A 24779-nucleotide genomic window follows, 5' to 3' on the forward strand; every position below is an offset into this window, starting at 1 on the left:
CAACCACCAAAATAAACAGTGTTCCAACCAATCACCGCAAAATCTCAAACCACAACACCCCCACCTTTTGTGTGCAGATCTCAGAGCCTAGGCTGCCTACAGAGACGCGGTTTTTGGACGGCATACTTATGGGGCGGGCAGCTAGCGGATCGTTAGGAAAAATTAGATGAATGTGATCATTTATATTTGGGCCTTTTTTGGGCCTAAAATCGCTGATACAACCTTTAATGGAAGGCAACACTGATCTCTCGAAGAACTCTAAGATGATTTCTTTTTCAACATCAAACCTCGGTTCCTCACGAAATCCCTAATATTTTGGGCCGTTCTTTCTCTCAGAACAGGGTCCTCTGCAGTCTTGCACTGCTCACACTCTGCCTTTGTTGCAAGGTGTCCCTTTGAAATATGGACTCTGAAATGTTTCATGACAGCATTCACTTCATTTGGGCTCCATGGCCTTTTCACTATTCTCCTCAATTTGGTCTCTGTAAAACAAACAAACATACATATGTATACCTATACACCTATGTATATACATGGAATAACTTTAATATACCCAAATGTTTAAATACCTCTGGAGTTCTCAGTTTCATCCTGATTTATTTGGCTTTTTCCTGAGGGGTAAAAAGCAACAATTAAAATGTATTCCAGCCCTACAATCTAAACAGTTTCGGACCATGTGAAATATCAGCAGATAAGCACACAGGGAAAACTAGTCTCTGGTCCTGTGTAACACGAAAAGGACCACTTTACACTGAAATGGTTTTTGGTGAACTGAGTAGTATTGGATGAGTTGATCAGAAAGATCAACACCTCCCATATTCTTGTTGTATTCAGTGACAGGGGTTGGGCATGGAATGGATTTGGTGTTCCAGCCTCCATCCTGAGTTCTTACCCTTCTCTGAACTGTGTTGCCAGAGAAGGCCGGGTGAATTGTGGAGCAGAGACTTCCCGAGTGTCCATCCACTTTACGAAAACCAGAGGGCCGTCACGGATCCACCTGATGGTGCCCCTAGGATCCTTTTTGTTCATGGCATTTGTGGTTGTGCGGGGGCATCCTCGTCTGTTGTCCCTGTAGGTGCCACATGCCCCAAAGTTCATGCTGTAGAGATCCATGAACAGCTTTGGACTTGTGTAGAAGTTGTCTACATACACATTGTAGCCACTCCCTAGGAATGATTTGTTCATGAGGGACATAACCGAGTCGTATGCCAGTCCTACACCAGAAGCAAACACAGACTTCCCCGTGTATACAGCAAAGTCTAAAGTGTACCCAATGCTGCTGTCTGCCAGCACAAAAAGTTTGAAGCCCCACTTAGTTGGCTTCGCCTTCATATATTGCGTCATGCCAGTGTGAGCCTTTGTTGCCACCATCCTCTCGTCCACTGAAAGGTTCTGCCGTGGGCGATAAAATGCTCTGCATGCATGTTTGATGTCATCTAAAAGGGGCTTCAGACGAAACAGCCGGTCATAAGCTGGTGTCCCTCTCTTCCGGTCGTTGTGGACATCTTCATCAGGGTCGCTCATGTGGATGTTCCAGGAAATGACCTGATACCTGTCACGTGCCATCACTGAGTGGGGAAACTGTTGGCTGAAAATGGTGTTTGTCCTCCAGTAGTCCCGGATATTTGTCAGTCTCACCAGTGCAAAAAAGAAAGTCAGTCCTAAATGTCAGTCCACAAAGTGGTTGCTGCACTGTCACTGACAAAAAGTTTGAAAAGGTCCAATGGTGTGTATATGGATGATGTCCCGGCTTTATTGTTGGGACGAACCTTTTGGGCACTGGAGGGATGTCTGGCTGACTCTTACTGTTCCATGATGGAGTTGGGGCTGCTGGCTGTGGTGATCTAGATCTCGACCTTGTGGATTCAGGACTCTGTCGACCCCTCAAGCTGCCGGATCTGGATCTTGACCTTGACCGCGCTCTCCCTCTAGACCGTGACTGCAGCCGTCCATGGCCTATTCTAGAGTGCGGATCGTGCCGAATTTTTCTGTCCGAGCCCGGCCCGCGTCCGACAGAGCAGTAACCGAACCCGACAGGCATACAGATATTTATGTTCGAGCCCGACCCGAGACCGAAAGTTAAAATCCCGTTTTTTTTATTCTCATACTAATGACACATGTACGTTTGTTTGTGTGGAAAGCCCGCTTTTATTAAGCAACTTAAGGAAGAGATTCAGAAATGTCAATAGATGAGCGTGTCAGCGCGCGGAGCAACAAGCGCACGTAACACAGGCGTACATGCACGTGTTTCGTTGTCACGGGCCACGGCTACATAAACAAATTTCCGCACACAGGAAGACAGACGTTATGGTAATATTTTACATATATTTTAATCACAAAAACGAACGTTTGCATCAAGTGAAAGCATCAGGCACATTGGCTACCTACATAATAACCTGTTTTAAATTTAAAATGTTCAATGTCTTCGCGCTGATGTGACTGAGCCCGACCCGAACGACCCGACCCATCATTTCTAAATATCTGTCCGAACCCGGCCCGGCCCGTCGGGTACCGGCGGGTCCCGTCGGGCTCGGGTCGGGTATCCATCCTCTAGCCTATTCCTGGCAGCTGCTGGGATGCTGCAGCAGAAGTGTGAGGCTGGGATGCTGCAGCAGAAGTGGGAGGCTGGGCTGCTGCAGCAGAAGTGGGAGGCTGGGATGCTGCAGCAGAAGTGGGAGGCTGGGCTGCTGCAGCAGAAGTGGGAGGCTGGGCTGCTGCAGCAGAAGTGGGAGGCTGGGATGCTGCAGCAGAAGTGGGAGGCTGGGATGCTGCAGCAGAAGTGGGAGGCTGGGCTGCTGCAGCAGAAGTGGAAGGCTGGGATGCTGCAGCAGAAGTGGAAGGCTGGGATGCTGCAGCAGAAGTGGAAGGCTGGGATGCTGCAGCAGAAGTGGGAGGCTGGGATGCTGCAGCAGAAGTGGGAGGCTGGGCTGCTGCAGCAGAAGTGGGAGGCTGGGATGCTGCAGCAGAAGTGGGAGGCTGGGATGCTGCAGCAGAAGTGGGAGGCTGGGCTGCTGCAGCAGAAGTGGAAGGCTGGGATGCTGCAGCAGAAGTGGAAGGCTGGGATGCTGCAGCAGAAGTGGAAGGCTGGGATGCTGCAGCAGAAGTGGAAGGCTGGGATGCTGCAGCAGAAGTGGGAGGCTGGGATGCTGCAGCAGAAGTGGAAGGCTGGGATGCTGCAGCAGAAGTGGGAGGCTGGGATGCTGCAGCAGAAGTGGGAGGCTGGGATGCTGCAGCAGAAGTGGGAGGCTGGGATGCTGCAGCAGAAGTGGGAGGCTGGGATGCTGCAGCAGAAGTGGGAGGCTGGGATGCTGCAGCAGAAGTGGAAGGCTGGGATGCTCCAGCAGAAGTGGAAGGCTGGGATGCTGCAGCAGAAGTGGAAGGCTGGGATGCTCCAGCAGAAGTGGAAGGCTGGGATGCTCCAGCAGAAGTGGAAGGCTGGGATGCTGCAGCAGAAGTGGAAGGCTGGGATGCTGCAGCAGAAGTGGGAGGCTGGGATGCTGCAGCAGAAGTGGGAGGCTGGGATGCTGCAGCAGAAGTGGGAGGCTGGGATGCTGCAGCAGAAGTGGGAGGCTGGGATGCTGCAGCAGAAGTGGGAGGCTGGGATGCTGCAGCAGAAGTGGGAGGCTGGGATGCTGCAGCAGAAGTGGGAGGCTGGGATGCTGCAGCAGAAGTGGAAGGCTGGGATGCTGCAGCAGAAGTGGAAGGCTGGGATGCTGCAGCAGAAGTGGGAGGCTGGGATGCTGCAGCATAAGTGGGAGGCTGGGATGCTGCAGCAGAAGTGGAAGGCTGGGATGCTGCAGCAGAAGTGGAAGGCTGGGATGCTGCAGCAGAAGTGGAAGGCTGGGATGCTGCAGCAGAAGTGGAAGGCTGGGATGCTGCAGCAGAAGTGGAAGGCTGGGATGCTGCAGCAGAAGTGGGAGGCTGGGATGCTGCAGCAGAAGTGGGAGGCTGGGATGCTGCAGCAGAAGTGGAAGGCTGGGATGCTGCAGCAGAAGTGGAAGGCTGGGATGCTGCAGCAGAAGTGGAAGGCTGGGATGCTGCAGCAGAAGTGGGAGGCTGGGATATTGCAGCAGAAGTGGAAGGCTGGGATGCTGAAGCAGAAGTGGAAGGCTGGGATGCTCCAGCAGAAGTGGAAGGCTGGGATGCTGCAGCAGAAGTGGAAGGCTGGGATGCTGCAGCAGAAGTGGAAGGCTGGGATGCTGCAGCAGAAGTGGAAGGCTGGGATGCTGCAGCAGAAGTGGAAGGCTGGGATGCTGCAGCAGAAGTGGAAGGCTGCGATGCTGCAGCAGAAGTGGAAGGCTGGGATGCTGCAGCAGAAGTGGAAGGCTGGGATGCTGCAGCAGAAGTGGAAGGCTGGGATGCTGCAGCAGAAGTGGAAGGCTGGGATGCTGCAGCAGAAGTGGAAGGCTGGGATGCTGCAGCAGAAGTGGAAGGCTGGGATGCTGCAGCAGAAGTGGAAGGCTGGGATGCTGCAGCAGAAGTGGAAGGCTGGGATGCTGCAGCAGAAGTGGGAGGCTGGGATGCTGCAGCAGAAGTGGGAGGACCCTCCTCAGCGGAAGAATGGGAGAATGGGAGCACTCTCTCCCCAGCCAAAAGGTGTGACCAACCCCCCACTACAACATCCTTGAGACATTCTCTCCACAGCTAAAAGGTGTGACCAACCCCCCACTACAACATCCTTGAGACATTCTCTCCACAGCTAAAAGGTGTGACCAACCCCCCACTATCCTTTGTTTGTATCTCTAGGTAAACTCAATGGCTGAGAGACAAAGTGTAATCCACAACTCATACTACTCTGGAACAAACATAGAAAACGAAATACTACTTTTACAGAACTTATTATTACATATTTAGAAAATTTATATTTTATTATATTCGGGTTTTTTTTTAATATACTTTTACAGTAAAGAAATAAATGGAACTTGCTCTTCAGCAGGGTCTAGACCATCCTGGTAATCTAGTTCCTCATCAGTCAAAAAGCTCTCTTCTCCAGAAAATCCATCATCCTCCATGGCATCAAAAAAGGCAAGCGCTTGATTTAGATCCATGTTTCTCAATCTCTGACGATCCATTATTCTCCGTGTATTCTTCAAAACTCGCGTCTCTCTGTGCGTCTCTCTCCCCTCGAAACCACTGTGCCGTGCGTCTCTCTCTCTCTCTCTCTCTCTCTCTCTCTCTCTCTCTCTCTACAATATCAGCCTTGGTTCATGCGTAATGACGCACACCAACGTGGACGACGGATCAGCCTGTCATTGGTCAACAACCTTACGCAAAGAATCACGTGATATCCAAAATGGCAGCTAGCATCGAGCTAGCGGCAAAAATTACAGAAAATGTATAAATTATGGACATCAAGTGGATAAAACTTGGATATAAGCGTTTGGATTTATTGCTGAAACACTCTGAAAGGACGCACAAGTTCCAGGCTGGATAGAAAAACTTCTGTAAAGGCTAGAAAGACACCAAAGACACCCCCGTGACGGCTAGCTCGTTAGCTTTCTGCTGCAAAAAACGGTAAGAAAATCAATCAAATAATATAAATATTTATCGGAGGAGTCGTGTGGCGTCGTGGACGATGCCGTCGGGCTCAAAGGGTTAATGCAAATGGGTGGAGTGTCTGTTCCGGATGCCTCCTGGACGCCTTCCCGGGAAGGTGTTCCGGGCGTGTCCCACCGGGAGGAGACCCCGGGGAAGACCTAGGACACGCTGGAGAGACTGTCTCCCGGCTGGCCTGGGAACGCCTCGGTGTCCCCCCGGAAGAGCTAGAGGAAGTGGCTAGGGAGAGGGAAGTCTGGGCATCTCTGCTTAGACTGCTGCCCCCGTGACCCGGCCCCGGATAAGCAGAAGAAGATGGATGGATGGATTTGTTTTAGACAAATATGCTTGCACTCTGTCCCCAACTAGATATATTTAAATTAATGAAGGCCACTTTTCACTGGTAACAAAAGACATTTAGCATTATCAGGACCCACAAATATTCCCCCACTGCATTATATATATATATATATATATATATATATATATATATATATATATAGTAGTTTAATATAGTATTGACACTAAAACTCTGTAAACTTGATTGTTTCCCCTCAAACAGTAATTTTTATTTTGGGCGTCCTATACACAATACATATTGTCACTATCCACAATATATATTGTTGCATTTTTGTATTGCGATACATTGCTTAATTGACAGCCAATCGGAATCAATTCTGCTATAACATGCTTCAATATATAAGCGGCAGTCAAAGATGCGATCACAATAAACAGAACGTTACCGTCTGCTGGTTGGACCCTAACACAGTTATGGTTAGTGTGAATGGGCCTTAACAGTTTACGTCTCTGTGACTGAAAGTCACAAAGCATATCCAGATTGAAAAGTGTGCATATTGGGTCTACAGCTTATCCACAATAAAGCAGCCGACACATACCCAAAACAACATCTTTTCCTCAAACCCTATCCCTGACATGACGGTCCTCGTAGTGGAGAACTGTCCTTACATTTCAGGTCAGTGTCATGCCCATCCCCCAACGCACGAGTTATGAAAATGAATGAACCGAGCAAGGTACATTTTACTCGAATTTGAGACGTCACAACAGGGTCTTTAAGACACCAGTCCACGTCAACCAGTCTAGTATGGTGCCCAACTAGGGCTGGGCATCGTTCAAAATCTTTCGATCCGGTGCCAATTTCGATACCTCAGTTTCGATACCGGTTCCTAACGATACTTTTTTCGATACCAATTTTATGAAATCCATTTTAACAAGATTACATAACATATTACCTCAGAAAAACTTTTTTTTTTTTTTTATTTAGTTATAATTTTTTTTAAATAGTTTGACTCATGCTCCTTAGCCTGTGCACAAAGGAATAACATTTTTTTTATAAAGTGCTCATGCTCACCAAAGCTGAATTTTTAAATAAAAAAATACAGTAAAACTTTAGTAATATTGTGAAATAGTATTACAATTTAAAATCGTATCTAATATATTTCAAAATGTAATTTATTCCTGTGATGTCAAAGCTGAATGTTCAAAATCATTACTTCAGTGTGACATGAAACTTCAGAAGTATGAAAACAGTTTGCTGCTTAATATTTTGGAAACTATGATAATTTTTTTCATGATTCTTTGATGAATAAAAAATTCAAAAGAAAAGCATTTATTTAAAAACTAAATATTTTGTAACATTACACATGTTTTAATGTCACCTTTGATAACTTTAATGCATCCTTACTGAAAAAAAATTCTGACTAACCAACACAGTTTTGAACGGCAGTGTACATTCAGTAGGTTATTATTTATTGCAATATAAACACTGGAGTGATCAACAAGGTATCTCTTCATTTACCAGTCGAAGACGAAGCAACTTTCTGCTCTTATGTTTACTCCGTGCTCTGTCAAGGTCTTCATCGTGTTTGTCGTGGTACCGGTCTTTGCAGCAATTATTTTACCGCAAATACTGCATTGCGCTGTTGGCATCGAGCCTGGAGAAATGTAGCCACACTTTTGATCGACTTTTCCACATCTTTAAGGTATTATGTGTGTGTGCTCGCGTCTCATATGAATATGTGCACGGAGAGTTTGTGTGTGTGTGTGTGTGCTCGCGTCTCATAAGTATGCGTGTCGAGAGTCTGTGCGTGCGCGCGCGCGCGTCTCATATGAGTGTGCGCGGAGAGTTCCGCGCGTTTCGTGTGAAGAGAGTTTGCGTGTATGTGCGTGAGCGACTTTATGTGTGTCGTTGTGCATTTCATATGTATTTGTTTGAGCACTGACGTTGACGAGTTAACTCCTTAGGTATCGAAATCTGGAACCGAACAACATGTCATGTTTCGATACTCGATAGTATCGAGGCAATTCGGTCGGTACCTAAAAAGTATCGAGACTCGGTACCCAGCCCTACCCAACCATCCTACACTTAACATTGCCTGTGTCAAAGAGAAGAAAACAATGAAGGAACATGCGCTCACTTACTTTCTGTTTCACTGATGAGGAAGGATTCACACTGCATTCAGTCACAGCCACTGATGTCTCGTCACACAATTCCTGTAATTATGAGAAAGACAGGTACAACACTGAGGCAAGGATGTTTGCCAATTGGTCACCGCAACTAATTCTAGTATCAACCAAAGTCTAAATATCTAGTGTCCCTTTCATTGCTCCGTCGTGCACAAAGCAGACATGCAGAATTTTTAAAAATAATCTGCATCATATAAAAAACTAACATTCATGAAATACAGAACATGGTTGACTTTCAGTGATAAATTCTTTAAGAGACTCACCCTTAAACGCCAAGGCCAAGAGGAATCCCCATAGTTGTATGTGACCTCCTCATCTGGAAAGATATGTCTTATACTAAACAGACACAGGTGTGGCCTTCCGTCAACAATGACTGTCTTGACTTTGCAATTTGGATCATTCACCAGTCGTCCAAGTGAATGTCCACCGTACTCTGTTGCATCTATGTTGTGAAAAATAGTGCAGTAAGAAACTTAAAACATAGACACACACTGAAACATACGGTTCTAACTGAACATTTGGGTTAGGCTAACCTTGGCCTATTTAACCTATATTCAAATACACATTGTGAAAGTTAACTTGACTTCCTAAGAATTTAATAGGTCAGATGATCCACTTAAGGTAAAACAATAATACCCCAGTTGAAAAATAACCATGTTATTGATTATCACTAACTAATAAGTTCCTCATGTTATGAGAACCATAGCAAATCTGCTATTGTAATAGTGCTGCACGATTAATCTTATCGCAATCGCGATGTCAAGCCTGTGCAATTATATGACGCAAAATGCTGCGATTTTATGTAAAATAAACAATGGGCTGGTACGCAATTAACGCAGCATCTGTTATTTTTTGTCATCCTTTGGCTAGTGTTACATGATAATGCTCTCATGCGATTGCTTAAAACCATTCATGCGAGACAAGTCAAAAGAGAGCGCGCTGAATAGGGATGGGCATCGTTAAGAAATTATCGATATCGATGCCATTGTCAAGTCTGCTTATCGATGCGATTCCTTATCGATTCCCATATCGATTCCTGTACTATTTGCTGAACACTTACAGGGTGGCTTTGAGAGTTGTTGGCTTTGAATGTCTCATTTAAAGTGGTTTTAGAGAATGAAAACCAAGTGTGGAATATCAATACAGAAGTTGAATGCTTCTGTAAAAGAAAAAGTGAACATTTCTAAAACAATGATTCTGATCTTGATTCAATATCGATTCCTTTGGATAAATATTAGGTACAGTAGATGCGTTAATATGTTAATTTTTCTCCTCCCAAAATAATCTCACCTAATGCAGAGCCCTGTCAGCTGGTATTATTATTAAAGGTTAAAAATAGCATCTCAAATTATAATAAAATGCGTTTTTTTATGACAACCTTATAATATATTAATGATATAGGTAAAAATATAATAAATATGCAATATATTATATTTAGCAAAATACTCCTCTCAACAGACAATTTTTTAAGTCTACCTACGTGCTGTGATTATTAAATGGCTTTCCGGTGAACTTAACATTACGTGACTGAGCTGTTTAGTGTTTATGGACCTCTTTCTGAGGTTGAAAAACACTTGATCGATCGATTTTATTACATTTCGTAAGTTGAACTGTATCTTTCAAATAACCTATTGATCATTCGAACTTAAGTTAATTTAGGCTACTATTAACTTAGTAGTAGCCTAACAGATGATCGGCTCACGTGCCGCTTGAACTGAAATCTGTCATGTCAATTTACAAGCACCAAAACGGTGTTTATTGTTTGAATTTTGTAATTAAATTGACAGAATCTGAGAGCTGGGAATTAGTTTAATGTCAATAGTACCGTACGCTTCTCTGTCGGTGCTTTCTCTGCGTGAGAAAATGGATGTGTGGCGTGAGAGCGTGTGGAAAGTGACAACTGCGTGAGTCTCACGGTGAATTCGTGAGAGTTGGCAGCCCTGCGTGCAGATTCAGTTTGTAAATGTTTTTGGCGGGTGTGCTTGTGCAGCCGCGGTCTTGTTCATTTGCTTTGTTGTTTTTGTATCTCTATGGCAAACGCGCTGAGCGCGTTCGGAACTACGGGAGCCCAGACCGAGCGTCGGCGGATGTTAAAGAGAAAACCGATTTTCATTCAAACATATCGACGTACACTACACATTCGAGTTAATCAATAAAATATATTTATCGCCCAGCCTAATGGAAAGGAACATTCGGAATCGTTAGTGGAATCGTTAACGTGTGGACGTGTACGATACCGATGGATCGGAACGTTTGGAACCGGTTCCAAACCGGAACCTGGAACCGATTCCCAAGCCTAGCGCTGAATGTCCGACTGTGACTCATAGAAAGACACGCGCCAGAAATACAGTTCTCTTTCGCGCTTGAACGAACAATAACACACAATTATGCCAAAATGTCGTTTGTCGAGTATCTTCATAACATAAGAGCAGTCTTATGATGGAGGTATAGAGTTGTGAGAGAATGAGGCGCATGTGAGATCCGCGTCTCTGTCAGCAGCGGCTGCTCTTAAAGGGCCAGCAGCCAAAGCTTTCTGTCAGTAAAGTTAATCAAAGAACAAAGGGGACAGAGAAAATTACTCACTGCTCTTGACTAAAGAACTTATGTAGCTTTAATAAGGATTAGTCTATTTATTATGTTTGATAACTTTATTAAATTTCTGTATACCTGAAAGACAGGAAGGGCACAGGTAAATATGACATTTATTATGGGTTTATGTGATGATTATTTGAAGTTCACTTAAATTAAAAGCTGTTATATTTAATAAAGTCTAATAAATGTTTTTTTTATTATAGCTTTCAATTGTAATGATGGAATCACTGTAATGTTGGATGGCTATAATTAATGTTTTTAATGGGGGTGGATTAATTTATATCCAGAAATCAATGGCTTCGATGTTATCAATCATTTAGTTGTTGTTGCTAGTTTGAGTTGAGAAATACACATTTCAGAATTATCACTAATCGGTGTGTGCATTTTGCTTTAGATCCAAGCAAGTAGACTCATGAAACCATTTGTTTATTATATCGCAATTGCATATTCCAATTGCAATATTGACCTCAATCGCAATATGACATTTTCCCCAAATCGTGCAGCCCTATATTGTAATAATAATAGTAATAATAATAATCATCATAAGCATAACTGTTTTTATTAGAATGACATGCAACTAGTTTGCTCTGAATATGAACCAAAAATAAATAAATAAACCAAAAAAGAAACTTACCAATAACGTGTTCCATTCCATGTGAAGTCAAACAAGTAGTTGCCTTGAACATCTTTAACATGTTTACTTTGAGAGAGAATCCCACGGTATTCAACAACAAAGGTGGATGGTTCAATGTGCTCAAGTGCAAACACACCTCTCCCTAAAAGAGCAAAATAATATATAATAATACAAATAAAACATGAATCCAAGTGCACCTATATGTTACACAGCTAACCAACCTATCCTTTTAAAGAGTTAAATCCTGTAAAACTGTGTAATGTAATATGAGGTGCAAGAAAAAAAAAAGAAAAAAAAAAAAAAATCAAGCATTGGTTTTCACTGTGATATAGTCTACTAGTTGAATTTGGTTGTAACCAAATTAGGTACAACAAATAAAATAAAATAAAAATAAATACTTAACTATGAATACAGAGAATAATGTAAACATTATTCTCTGTATACATAGCTAAGTATTTATTTTAAAATAATAATAATAAAAAAATTGTTTAAAGTTTTTTTTTTTCCATCTCTTAACCTTTATGAAAATGAGCGGCTTACCCAAGGGTAAAATGTGTGAATGTGAAAGATCATGTCCATACTGCCAGCAATAGGCCTACTTTGCATTCTTACAAGTGCATGCCTACTTTATGATTTGATTTGCCTGCAGTCTGAACATAGTCAGATTGCCTTGTGGTGCACAATTTACCTTTGAATGTGTTGATTTGTCGTCCCTCAATGAAGGCTTTGTCTTTGCCCGACAATATGTGTTCTTTTGCATCCTGCTCAGGTTTTATTCTCTTCTTTCTTAACATGTTGACTGAAAACATTCCAGACAACATAATTAGTATGTGTGTATATATATATATATATATATATATATATATACATATTAGATAGATAGATAGATGCTTTATATACAGTACATTATTGTCAGACTGTAGTCTATATCAATAAATACAACATGTTACACATAAATAGTTGATAAGTGAGGTTTTGAGGCTTGCTACTTTTGATAAGAAACAGTCTCCGATTTCAAATTCAGTCCATTTTAATAGCATTTTATCACTCTTTAATGTGGCGCCTCAGATCAAACGAAGCTAAACTCGTTACTTACAAAAATTAACTATAGAGAGAAAGTTTTAGAAAATGTTACATGTATTACACCTGATTTACATTAAAATAATAGATGTAAAATCAAATTGGAAATAGAATCGAAAGAATGTGAATTAAAATTGAATCATAAAATGTCTGCTAATATCCAGCCCTAAATGAATAAACTAAATATTTTTTCAAGTCATTCTAATGACAGTAACATTACATTAATGAAAGTATACTTTTACATTAGTTTCGTTTCTGTTTATTTAATAGATTTCTGTATCTTGCTGTATTAAACTGTAAATGCATCCACTCAACTTTACCAGTCATCATGATGACATGACAACATAGATTTGATTTATTTCAAAATGTAAATTAATTCTCTCAAGCATCCATGGAGATGTATCTTTCATCAACTAATACTAATACTTGTATGTATCTATGAACAACAAGAGAATTTCGTTTAAGTACCAAACAAAACAAAAAACGTGAATAGCATGTGCAAGTTGTTTGGAGACGCCATTTTAACTGCTTATGGACTTATAATATTAGCCCGATTAATGGCCACTTTTAAAGTAACGTTAATGTAACTAAAGTTATTCAAAACTGTCTGACTCACTTAACTCCACAAAGGTAGAATATATAAATAAACGCACTTACCTTCCTCGTGATAAAGTGAAAATCTCCCACTATAGCTCGTCAACTTCGCTCGAATTCTGCTAATTAATCTTTCATGATGATGATTAACCTTCAGATTAATCCATAGACAGTGGATTATTCACACCGTCACACCACACGTCTGCGATAGAAGATCAGAGGCGCAGGCGCGCTGACTTTGACGGGTGTGAAATGCAGCCAATCACTGACGAGGATTCCAGCAGCCAATCACTGACGAGGATTCCAGCGTTCCACCAATGAATCGCGCTTGGGCGTGGTCTGGGTGTATTAGCGTCGAATTTCACATAGACAATCACTGACGAGGATTCCAGCGTTCCACCAATGAATCGCGCTTGGGCGTGGTCTGGGTGTATGAAATGTGTATGATACTGCAGTAGCGTCGACTTTCACATAGAGGGAGATTATACACTCTGAGCATACACTGGCACACACTGAAAAACGGGTACAACGGATTTATAAGGACATTTTCAGAAAAAGCGGGAGGTGGTTAGGCGCAGCCTGATAAGCCTTTCTACACTGCTCGACTTATGAGGACATTAGTGCTGTCCTCGTAGTTACGGTATGTCCTCATAGAGTCGGTATGTATCCATGGTTTTTGTCCTCATAATCCGGTCGCACCAACACACACACACACACACACACACACACACACACACACAGACAATGACAGGTTAGGCCCATACATTTTATTCTCCCTCAAAAAGCCATATGGATAAGACAATCGCAATTTCCATTCTTTACACAAGAAGACTCGAAGTTGTGCTACTCAACATAAAATCACAAAAAGGGATGTTAGGCAAAGCAACTACAGTCACCACTCTTACACTGTATCGATTTTTTTTGTTTTATATTAAAACCGATGATTTATCCCTGATTATCCACAGTTTCGTCCACAAAGACTTCTGTTAACCCTCTGGGGACCAAGGTGTTTTTGGGGCCATTGGGATGTTTTGAAATGCCCTGACATCTGTGCTTTTTTCAGTTATTTATAAACATGTTAATGGCAAAGGTGTAAATTCACTCTATATAGCACAAACGGGGGTGCCATAATATGTGAGCAACATGCATGTACATGTTTGGATTTTTAAGAGAATAATGTTTATGCGTGGTTATTGAAAAAAATAAAAATGAAAGTTGCTGAAATAAAGCCACAAAACTAAATATGTTTTCCCAAGACTTTTGACTAATGGATGTTGTCGCTTCGAGTTCTGGCTTCAAAATGATGTGAACAACATCCTGCCTAATCGTTCACATAAAACAATACATTGATTTAAACTTAATTAGGCTACCATGTGAAAAGTTATTTATCAGTCCAAATTAAAATGAGACTTAAACTCCTAAATAGTTTCATTAGCCTTCTGATATGTTGTAGTTTATTCATTTAAGATCCAAACACTAAAGGTAACAGTAAGCCAGCAACAAATTACAAAGTAACTACGTACCCAGTTATTAAGAGGCCACCGAACACGAGAAGAACGAAAATTTGAAGGTGTTTCATTATTCCTATAGGTTTTGTGTCCTTATACACTTGGAGAACTGAACGTCCCACAGAGAAAGAGAGAGTGATAATGGGAGAAGCGTATTGCTGTTATGACCTGTTGAAAACAAGATTAGCCTATGACAGTTTTCTTTTTGCTGTTATGACGTATAGAGCACTAACCCTGAAAGGATGTAGAGCCTGTTTTTTTTATCTGATTATTTATAAACCATTGTTGTTTTATCTGGATTAGCTGGTAGTTGTTTTGCATTTGTGGAGGAGGGAACTATGACACCACCTGTGACAAACACAGACTGTTTAAAAAGCAAAGGAACTGAGACTGTGTGTGTCTGCGGCCCCGCAATCTCTGTCGTTGCAACTCTGTCCCCACGTCAATTGCTGGATTGTTTGTTGTCGCCACGATCATCGCACAGATTGTCTGCTTGTATCGAAGCCTGAAGGTTTGCTGATGTGCCGGTTCTGCTGTCGACTCGGTGGCTGCTGTGTTTGCGTCTCCTCCTCTGTCTAGTGATGGGCAGATCGAGGCTTCGTGAAGCAATGAAACAGTTGAACCAAATGGTCCATATTGTTTCGAGGCTTCGAATCAATCCGACACCCGTCTCCACGGTGACACCTAGTGGTCACTTGCAGGTGTTGATCTGAAAAAACCTTGACGAGCCATTAAAATTGTTTATTTTTATTTTATTATTGTACTTTTCTAATATGTGAATCTTGTAACATATAGGCTCATCACTGTGCATAATGTTATTTTGGTCCTGCAAAATGAATATTAATAAAATAAATCAAGCCACAACGTCTCACTTTTTTAGATATTTTTATTCAAAAATATTAATTTCTCTGCTGTGGAAGGACTAGCCTACTTCTTTTTTTACAGATAATTTCTCCAGCCTTTGAAAAAATCCTCTCACAAGGGACACTTGTTGCTGGAATGCGACTCCTTGTGCTTTTGGATCGCTTTCGCAGTGCTTTAATGTCACGCGGCGATCGGTCTGCGTGAAGCCGAACCATCTCGAACAAGCCTGGTGTGTTTTTGTTTGCCGCTGCCGCGCTAGCGTTGCTGGGCAACATGAGATGTATACACAGTGACAAAAGATCTGGCTCTGTTTTGGCTCTCTAGCCTGTGGAAAGGCAAACCGGTTCTTAGAAGAACCGTCAGTAGAACCAACTCCGAACCGGCTCTAGCTCTAGCTCTGACCCAGCACCTGGTTCTTGCTGGTGGAAAAGGGGTATTAGTGAAACACTTCGAGGCTTCGTTTGGCCGTAGTCACGTGACATGGGTGTTTTGAATCACGCTTCGGATCAGTGTTTCGAAACATCTGCGCTTCGGGATCTCGCAAAGCTTCGGAACGAGTGTTTCGCGTCAGCCATCCCTACCTCTGCTGCTCATTGCTGTCGTCCTCTGCTGTGCTAAGCTGACTGTCATCCTCTGCTGTGCTGGAATTTCTGCCGTCCTCTGTTGTGCTGGGATTGCTGCTGTTCTCCGCTGTGCTGTCCGAGCCCCGCCTTGTCCGTTCTGGTCCTGTGGTTTGAGGAGCGGCGTTCACGAGACTGGGAGTTAGATTCGTCTGCTCCCAGTTTATGGGTGAGTGACGTTCTATCCCCATTCCCCAGTTATGCTGTCTTGCCTCGTCCGAAATTAAGATCCACGGTCTCATCTAAATTGGAGAGCGTCAGTCTGTCCACTATAGTCATACCATTTACATAATTTATATTCACGTGTGAGACTTAATTGAGTGTAGTGCTTAATTGATTTATTGCACGATTTATGGATTTCTAGTGTGGTGCTACTGGCGGCTTTCTTCCTGTTGTGTGAGTGTTGTGCTGGTGCGTGTGGTGATTGACAGGTGGCCTGCTGCGCATACATCACTGCCTGGCGCGAGACGGACTTGTGAGAGAGGAACCGCTTATGGACTGTGTACCTATGGACTTCCAGTGGACTTGAACGTGCTATCTGATGCCAAGCTTTTATTTTGATTAATAGTTTTAAGAGCCTGATTGAGAGAGTGTGTGCCTGGGCACCTAAATTTTCTATTGAATGTGAGAGTATAATAAATATATTTTTTTACTGAGTTTGTTGTCTTGGTGAATCTGTTGTGTTGCTCCCACCAAACTAAACGAACTTGCAGTTCTCTTACGTAGAGTTCTCTCCTACTGCGTCGAAGAGACGCTACGGGAAAGATATTTATTTTTCGAGATTGAAGCCTAAAATGAATCCTTAATTTTGTAAATATGTAAAACGCTTTTCTGTAGCATACAACCTTAGGCGGAGCGAATCACGCGCCCATTGGCTGCTCCGCCAGAAAAGCACAGCCTACGCGAGGCCAGTGACGCTGACCAATGAGGACGCTTCGCGCCCTCTGCGTCACCTCCCGCCGAAACGGGCGTGGTCTAGGCCTATAAATATGAGCATAGCTGTCTTCCACTCTGATTTTCTATTCTTCACGAAGCTACACGCATCGTAGGACTGGATTCGAGCCGCCACAGCCGTTTGGAACAAGCACCTCAGCAGGACGCGCCTCTTACCTGAAGCCGCTGGTCATCGCCGCCTTCAGCCGCCGTTCCCTGCTGCGCTTCTCCGGCGTGGAATATCCTTTACATTATGTGTGTGTGTTTTGTGTGTGTGTTCGCCGTCGCGTCACACAGTTTTTCCACCACTAAAAGAGCCGAGCGTCTTTTTCAAGATGCCTCGCACCTCCTGTGGCTCGTGTAGAGCCCCGCTCAGCGACGGGGACCACATGCTTGTGTTTCCTGCCTGTGAGGATCACGCAGCTTCAGCTCTCGTCGATGGCGGCTGCCATCACTGTGATTTGATGCCTACGGTGACTCTGCGGACTCGCCTGGCGTTCATTTACTGAAGCTGCATCTTTCCGCCCGCTGCAGTGCCGCGCCGTGAAAAGCGCCGTGCTCAGCGGAGCCCGGAACCTCCCTCCACCACGAGGTGCTCGCCGCTGCTGCCGCCAGCTTCTCCGCCCGCTTCGCTGGACTCTCTGACCGACGGACAAGGGCCGCTGTGTGCCGCCGCGTCCGTCATGGACGAGGAAGGTGAAGCCGTGTCTGTGGAGGACGACTGCTGTTCTCTCCTCGCTTCGGGTAGCGAGGTATGGGCGAGCTCCGAGGATCTCCCCTCCCCCGCCGCTCGTGAGCGTCGACGGAGAAAGACCAGTATCGATGCGCTTATCGGCTGGATGGCTGCTTTTCTGCAGAGGAACGTACGTTACCGTCCTCACGACCCGCGCCTTTTTCTTCCTGAATTCACAAAGAAATCGCGGAGTCCCGGAAAGCCCCGTTTTCAGCCAGGATGCGCACTTCTGCTTCGAGCAAAGCTACAGTGTTAAAATCCCGCCGCGGCCGGATTTCACTAAAATGTCTCGCTCGCACAGTCCCAACATACGCGACCGTGCCAGTGTATTTTTGCAGTCACCAAATCGGCATCAATGCCCGTTTGCCTGCACACAAACGCCTTTTTCACGACGCCCCAGGTAAATCTGAAAATGTATTTTCTGGTGTCCCGGCCACGGCCGATGGTGTGATGTGTGTATCCGTAATGCCCACGACCCAGTGCCCATTCGTACACACAAGCACAGCCCTACACAATACAGGGCTTGCACACATAAAATCGACTCATGTCGATTGTGCATCACATGTAAGTTAGTGAACGTGCCCGCTTTTCAGTGCCCGCAATCACTACACACTGCATGTCCCGTGGTTTCTGTAAAAACGAAACGAATGCACGGTCAGTCGGTTCTGATAGACAGTACTCTCTGTGCTACACGGTGTCCCGGCCACAGCCGATGATGTAATGTGTGTAACTGTATGCCCACGACCCAGTGCCCATTCGTACACACAAGCACAGCCCCACACAATACAGGGCTTGCACACATAAAATCGACTCAATGTCGATTGTGCATCATATGTAGTGAGCGTGCCCGCTTTCAAGTGCCCACAATCACTACAAGCTACATGTCACACGGTTTCTATGAAACGAAACCGATGCACGGTCAGTCAGTTCTAATAGACAGTACTCCCCAGTGCTATAAATGTACCCGCGTTCACGCACCCACATTTATTCTCAAACATGCCGAGCCGTACGGGGCTCGCACCGCGCGCTCTCTCTCTCAGCTGAGAGAGCTGAGCGCGCGCGCGGGCTGCCCGCTCGATTAAGCGCGCCCCCGCATCATACGCTGCAATGGCGCCCATGTTACAGCACATGGCTGCTCTCGTGTCGCCGCCATTTCGCGACCAGAGCCCGGTTTTTCAACCCGTGCAAGCACAGCCCCGTACAACACAGGGTCTGCACACATAAAATCGACTCATGTCGATTGTGCTTTACATGTAGTGAGCGTGCCCACTGTCCAGTGCCCACAACCACTACACACTGCACGCTCCGCGGTTTCTGTAAAAACGAAACCAACGAACGGTCAGTCAGTTCACAAACACAGTATTCCCGGTGTTATAATTGTGCCCGCTACCACGCGCCCACATTTATTCACAAATATAACGAGCCCTACGGGGCTCGCCCCGCGCGCTCTCTCTCAACTCAGAGAGTCGAGCGCGCGCGGGATGCACACTGTGTTAAACATGCCCCCCGCCTCATGTTACAGCACACGGTTGCTCTCGTGTCGCCGCCATTTCGCGACCAGGGCCCAGATTACATTCAACCCCTAGTCACACGTGCAGATGCATGGGAAAGACTTCCCGGGGTCTCAGAATGGGTTCTAGAGACTATAAAAAGAGGCTATTCGCTACAGTTTTATCGACGCCCTCCCCGTTACAGGAAGAGAGTCGAAACCACGGTAAAACCAGAAGTAGCACATCTACTTCGAGCCGAAATAGCGAAGCTATTGAGCAAAGGGGCCATAGAGCCTTTATCTCAAGCTCAGAGGGAAGGGGGTCTGTACAGCAGATATTTCCTGGTACCGAAGAAAGACGGGGGTCTCAGACCCATTTTAGATCTGAGGCATCTGAACAAAGCGCTAACAAAGCGAAAGTTCAGAATGCTCACGACCAGAAAAATCCTCGCGCAGATTCGCCGAGGAGACTGGTTTATGGCAATAGATCTGAAAGACGCGTATTTTCACATACAAATTGCGTCACGTCACAGGCGATTTTTGAGATTCGCCTTCGAGGGCCGGGCATATCAGTACACAGTCCTGCCATTCGGCCTGTCTCTAGCACCTCGTACATTTACAGTGTGCATGGACGCGGCGCGGGCACCCCTGAGACTCCGGATTCTGAATTATTTGGACGATTGGCTGATTCTGGCTCAATCGCCTTCAGAACTCATTCGCCACAAGACCCTAATACTCGATCACCTCGAGCACTTAGGTCTGAGAGTCAATTGGGAGAAAAGTTCACTGTTTCCCAGTCAAAGGATCTCCTTTTTGGGACTGGAACTGAACTCGCTGTCTATGACAGCACGGTTGTCATCACAGCGCAGGCGAAACACCCTGCAGATGGCGAAATCCTTCCGCAGCGGTCATATAGTGCCGCTCAGGAGATTTCAAAAAAATGCTTGGCCTCATGGCCTCAGCTCTGCAGTTGGGCCTGCTGCGCATGCGCCCACTGCAGTTCTGGCTGAGAGCGCGCGTACCGCGCCGAGCATGGGTTCACGGTCTTTATCGCCTCAAGGTCAATCAGGAATGCATTTCAGCCCTCACACCATGGAGAGCGTCAGACTGGTACCGCTCAGGTGTAAGCCTGGGGACTCCCTCGAGCCTGAAGGTGGTGTCCACGGACGCGTCCACCTCAGGCTGGGGAGCACTGCTCGAAGGCAGACCGTTCTTTGGCCAGTGGGCGGAACTACCGCACATAAACTGCCTAGAAATGATGGCAGTGGACTTAGCGCTGAGGCGTTTTCGTCCTCGGATAAAGGGACACCACGTCCTGGTCCGTTCGGACAACACGTCGGTAGTGGCCTATATAAACCGCCAGGGTGGCGTGAGATCCCGGAACCTCTTCAGGTTGACGGAACGCATACTGGTGTGGGCCCAGCACAACCTGCGCTCGCTGAGAGCAATACATGTGCCAGGTCACCTGAACGTAGGACCAGACAGACTCTCACGGAACAACGTTCCGACGGGAGAGTGGTCTCTACACACACAGACAGTGCGTCTGCTGTGGGAAATGTTTGGCAGAGCGGAAATAGACCTGTTTGCAAACCAGGAAAACGCTCACTGCCCGGAATTCTTTTCAAAGAGCACGAACGCGCTGGCCAGTGTCTGGCCCCGCCGTCCGCTCTATGCTTTTCCCCCTGTCTCACTCCTGCCTCAAGTGCTGGAGCGGATCAGGAAAAGCGGATGCTCAGTGCTTCTTGTCGCACCATACTGGACGAATCAACCTTGGTTCCCAGTTTTGATGCGGCTGAAGAGTACTGCCCCGTGGCCGATTCCAGTGAGGAGAGACCTCCTCTCGCAGGCCATGGGCTCGATTTTGCATCCTCGCCCGGATCTATGGTCCCTACATGTGTGGGCCATAAACGGGTACCCACTAACCTCCCTAGAGGAGTGTTAGACACGATCGAGCAGGCTAGGGCCCCGTCAACTAGACGGCTCTACGCTTCCAAATGGTCGGTGTTCTCTGGTTGGTGTTCAGACCGAGGTCTGTCACAACTTCAGTGCGGGGAAACGGAGATTCTCTCCTTCCTGCAGGAGCTATTGGATAAGGGAAGAACCCCATCCACGCTCAAAGTCTATGTGGCAGCCATATCAGCGTTCGTTAATCCAACGCTTGGCCATTCACTGGGCAGAAACGACCTGGTGGTCCGTTTCCTTAGAGGAGCCAGGAGGTTAAATCCTCCGAGGCCTCCTTCAGTCCCCGTTTGGGACCTTTCTACGGTGTTGAACGCTATGAAAGGGGCCCCTTTCGAGCCTATTCACTCAGTTGACATGAAGCACCTGTCTTTCAAGACCGTGTTTCTTTTGGCTCTCGCTTCAGTGAAGCGTGTAGGGGATTTGCAAGCGCTCTCAGTTAGAGCCTCTTGCATGGAGTTCGGGCCCAACGACTCTGTAGTCGTGTTGAAACCGAAGCATGGGTACGTACCTAAGTCCCTCAACACACCGTTCAGGGCTCAGGTCATCTCCCTGTCGGCTCTGCCGGCCTCTGAGGACGGAAATAGCTTCCTTTGCCCGGTCAGGGCATTAAGAGCTTATGTGTCCCGCTCCGCTGTTTTTCGACAGTCGGAGCAGCTCTTTGTTTCGTTCAGTGGGCGCTCTAAAGGGCGAGCTGCGACGAAACAGAGTCTATCTCGATGGGTAGTGGACGCCATTGCGCTAGCCTACGCATCTAGAGGTTTGGAGCACATTCTACGAGAGGCATGGCCTCTTCGTGGGCTTGGTATAGCGGAATCTCGTTACAAGATATCTGTATGGCGGCAGGCTGGGCCTCCCCGTCTACATTTATAAGGTTCTATAACCTAGAGGTTCCTGCGTTGCAGGCTAAACTGCTCTTGGTCTAGAAGACTATGTATAGTGTTCCTGCCCCGCGCTGCGGCCCAGGTCACTCCTATGTTTTAAGCATCACTCACTGACAATGTGTCCCATGAGCATGCTATTACCCCTCATATATATCTATTATTACATATATATGTTATTATGCCCTTAGAGGCACTACTATAAAGGGATGATGCTAATTTTTAGCCGCTCACCCTATACATTCTTGGTGTAGGCGCTTGTATACCAGGGCGCGCGCGTCCTCGGGTGTCTGTGTCGGTCCAAGAGCACGCACGGCGTGTTACAGAGGTTCCCGTAGCGTCTCTTCGACGCAGTAGGAGAGAACTCTACGTAAGAGAACATACTCGGTTACTAACGTAACCTCGGTTCTCTCTAGGAGAGGGAACGAGTACTGCGTCTCAGGCCGTGCGTGCCCACGCTGTGTCGCTTCAAGTGACGAAAATCAGAGTGGAAGACAGCTATGCTCATATTTATAGGCCTAGACCACGCCCGTTTCGGCGGGAGGTGACGCAGAGGGCGCGAAGCGTCCTCATTGGTCAGCGTCACTGGCCTCGCATAGGCTGTGCTTTTCTGGCGGAGCAGCCAATGGGCGCGTGATTCGCTCCGCCTAAGGTTGTATGCTACAGAAAAGCGTTTTACACATTTACAAAATTAAGGATTAATTTTAGGCTTCAATCTCGAAAAAGAAATATCTTTCCCGTAGCGTCTCTTCGACGCAGTACTCGTTCCCTCTCCTAGAGAGAACCGAGGTTACGTTAGTAACCGAGTACGTTACTTAATTAATCGAGTCCCAGCTCTTCAATTGGGTGGCGTAGTCGAGCTACATTGCCCATATCACATGTGTGTGTGTGTGTGTGTGTGCGCAAGTCGAAAACTCAGGTTAAACCTAGCTGACTGCAGAACCCGCCCTCCCCGGATCTAACAGGATAGGTAAGACGCCCCCCCACTCCTTAGTATAAGTGACTCAAAATTAGGAAAACTGTTTTAGCCTAACTAACAAAATTAACATTTATTTCTAATGCATGAATTGAAATCATTCTCTTTTCTTTGTTTTCACAGGAAGTGTAAAAAAACTATTTCAAGTGCAGACAAATCAAAGTGAAATAAAAATGTTGAAAATAATAAAGAGAGAAAATAAACACATTTGTGTCAGTTTCAGTTCAAACTCAACAAAATAGCAATCAGTGTCACTTATTGGAAGTAGACTGAAAGTTTCACAGTTGACTTCAGTTAACTCAACCTTTAAAATGAAGTTCACTTCAATTCGGCTCAAAAATCCAAGATTCAGTTAACAAATCCAGGGAAAGAAATTAAGAAGTTATACTCTGTCCACTTTTGAGTTCACAGGTCCAAAAAGTTCAGGTATGTGCACAAAAGAAAGTTTATGAATCCCTTTGCAGGAAAATCACAGTTCCATAAAAGATAACTGCACGATTGAACAGTTCAGTTCTAATCACTCACTGACAGAAAATGTTAGTTTGCTTACCAGTGTTCAGTAGGAAAATAGGAAAAGTGTATGTCACGGGGTGACCAGGGCCAGAACCTTTGCACGGGAGTTGTTGTTATGGAGGAACACTTCCGGTGCAAAACTAGGACGGTTCCGGTCTCACGAACGGGGCGGAGGTGCAGCGACAACTGATTGAGCGAAATCACCGGCACGTGTGAGGGAAAAATTCCATACGGTGATCAGGGCGCGAGAAGCATAAAAGACGCGGACATTGGAGAGAAAGGGAAGCGGGGGAAGGAGGAAGAAACAGCGGGTGACGTGAGGCAAGAGAAGGACGGAGGACGAAGGGAACAGGAGTCTTCCAGCTAAGTGGCTAACTTTCTTTGGCACAAACATTGCTGTAGCTGTGCTGGCTCATGAAATCCAGTCTTGTGAATACGAGATACAGAGATACTTTTGACGTCCTTGTCTGCCCTCCGTCTGTGCTGAAGCACATCAGAGCTGCTGAATTGAGTTCACCCCCTGCTGTCATCCATTTCTGTGAGTACTAAATACAGATTTAATGTTGACATCCTCGTCTGTGCTGAAGCTCATCAAGAGCCGCTGAATTGAGTTCATCTCTAACGTTGACATCCTCGTCTGCCTCCGTCTGTGCTGGAGCACATCAGAGCTGCTGTATCTCTTGCTGCCATTTAATCCTGTGAGTACAAAATACAGAGTTAATGAACACTATTAGTTAATAAAATAAGTGATTATGGAATTAATCCACAATTACATATTTCATTAATAACAATTCATATATGAACTAATATATTAACCAGACAGACTCTTCATTAGTTGCTAATGAGGCAATCATTAATGAATAGCTTAGATAATCATTAGTAATACATTAATTCAGTATTATCTGTGCATTAGTTAAGCATGATGCTTATTAGTGCACCCTTATTGTAAAGTGTTACCGGCACCGCCACCTCCCTTTGAGTCTCCCAAAAGCATTTTCTACCACAACCCGAGCCCTGCACACTTTCTTGTTGTAGATTAGTTGTTCTGCTGTCAGCCGGCCAGTGTCAGGGAATGGTTTTAGTAGCCAATTCTACAAAGGATAGGCAGAGTCTCCTAGCAAATAATAGCCAGCGTTCACCCCACTGATGTTCCTGGTGCAAAATTGTATATATAATTAGTCATTAACCACAACTAATATTGTGCTTGTAATAATATAGGTATCATTCAGATTCATGTGAGAGATTGATAATCTTAGGATGTAACCTTCACAGTGCTTATTAATTAATATAGTGTAGTTTAATGTTACAGTTATATGATTTTAACTGATATAGGCCTGGTTTCACAGGCAGGGCTTATTGTACTTATTTATTCTTACTGTAGGGT

At 45.3% G+C, this 24779-nt stretch overlaps 2 protein-coding genes across 2 annotated transcripts in view; both read right to left on the reverse strand.

Annotated features, from left to right (window-relative positions):
• The window catches only part of LOC306991014 (uncharacterized protein), a 122839-nt gene extending 108169 nt beyond the window's left edge, over positions 1-14670 (reverse strand). Inside the window, exon 1 of the mRNA XM_079598434.1 lies at positions 14443-14670. Within this exon, the coding sequence (XP_079454560.1) occupies positions 14443-14498 (56 nt within the window). The 5' untranslated portion in view covers positions 14499-14670. The remainder of the gene's footprint in view (positions 1-14442) is intronic.
• Positions 78-12071, reverse strand: LOC306991020 (uncharacterized protein). The gene is made up of 6 exons (XM_079598447.1): positions 11934-12071; positions 11246-11387; positions 8283-8461; positions 7975-8046; positions 570-611; positions 78-482 (listed from the first exon to the last, which is right to left on the reverse strand). The coding sequence occupies exons 1-5, from the start codon at positions 12003-12005 to the stop codon at positions 597-599; spliced, it is 480 nt and encodes a 159-aa protein (XP_079454573.1). The 5' UTR covers positions 12006-12071; the 3' UTR covers positions 78-482; positions 570-596.
• Positions 14671-24779: the final 10109 nt, after the last annotated feature.

This window comes from Phoxinus phoxinus (assembly GCF_949152265.1).
Source record: "Phoxinus phoxinus genome assembly, chromosome: 2".
Classification (NCBI taxonomy): domain Eukaryota; kingdom Metazoa; phylum Chordata; class Actinopteri; order Cypriniformes; family Leuciscidae; genus Phoxinus; species Phoxinus phoxinus.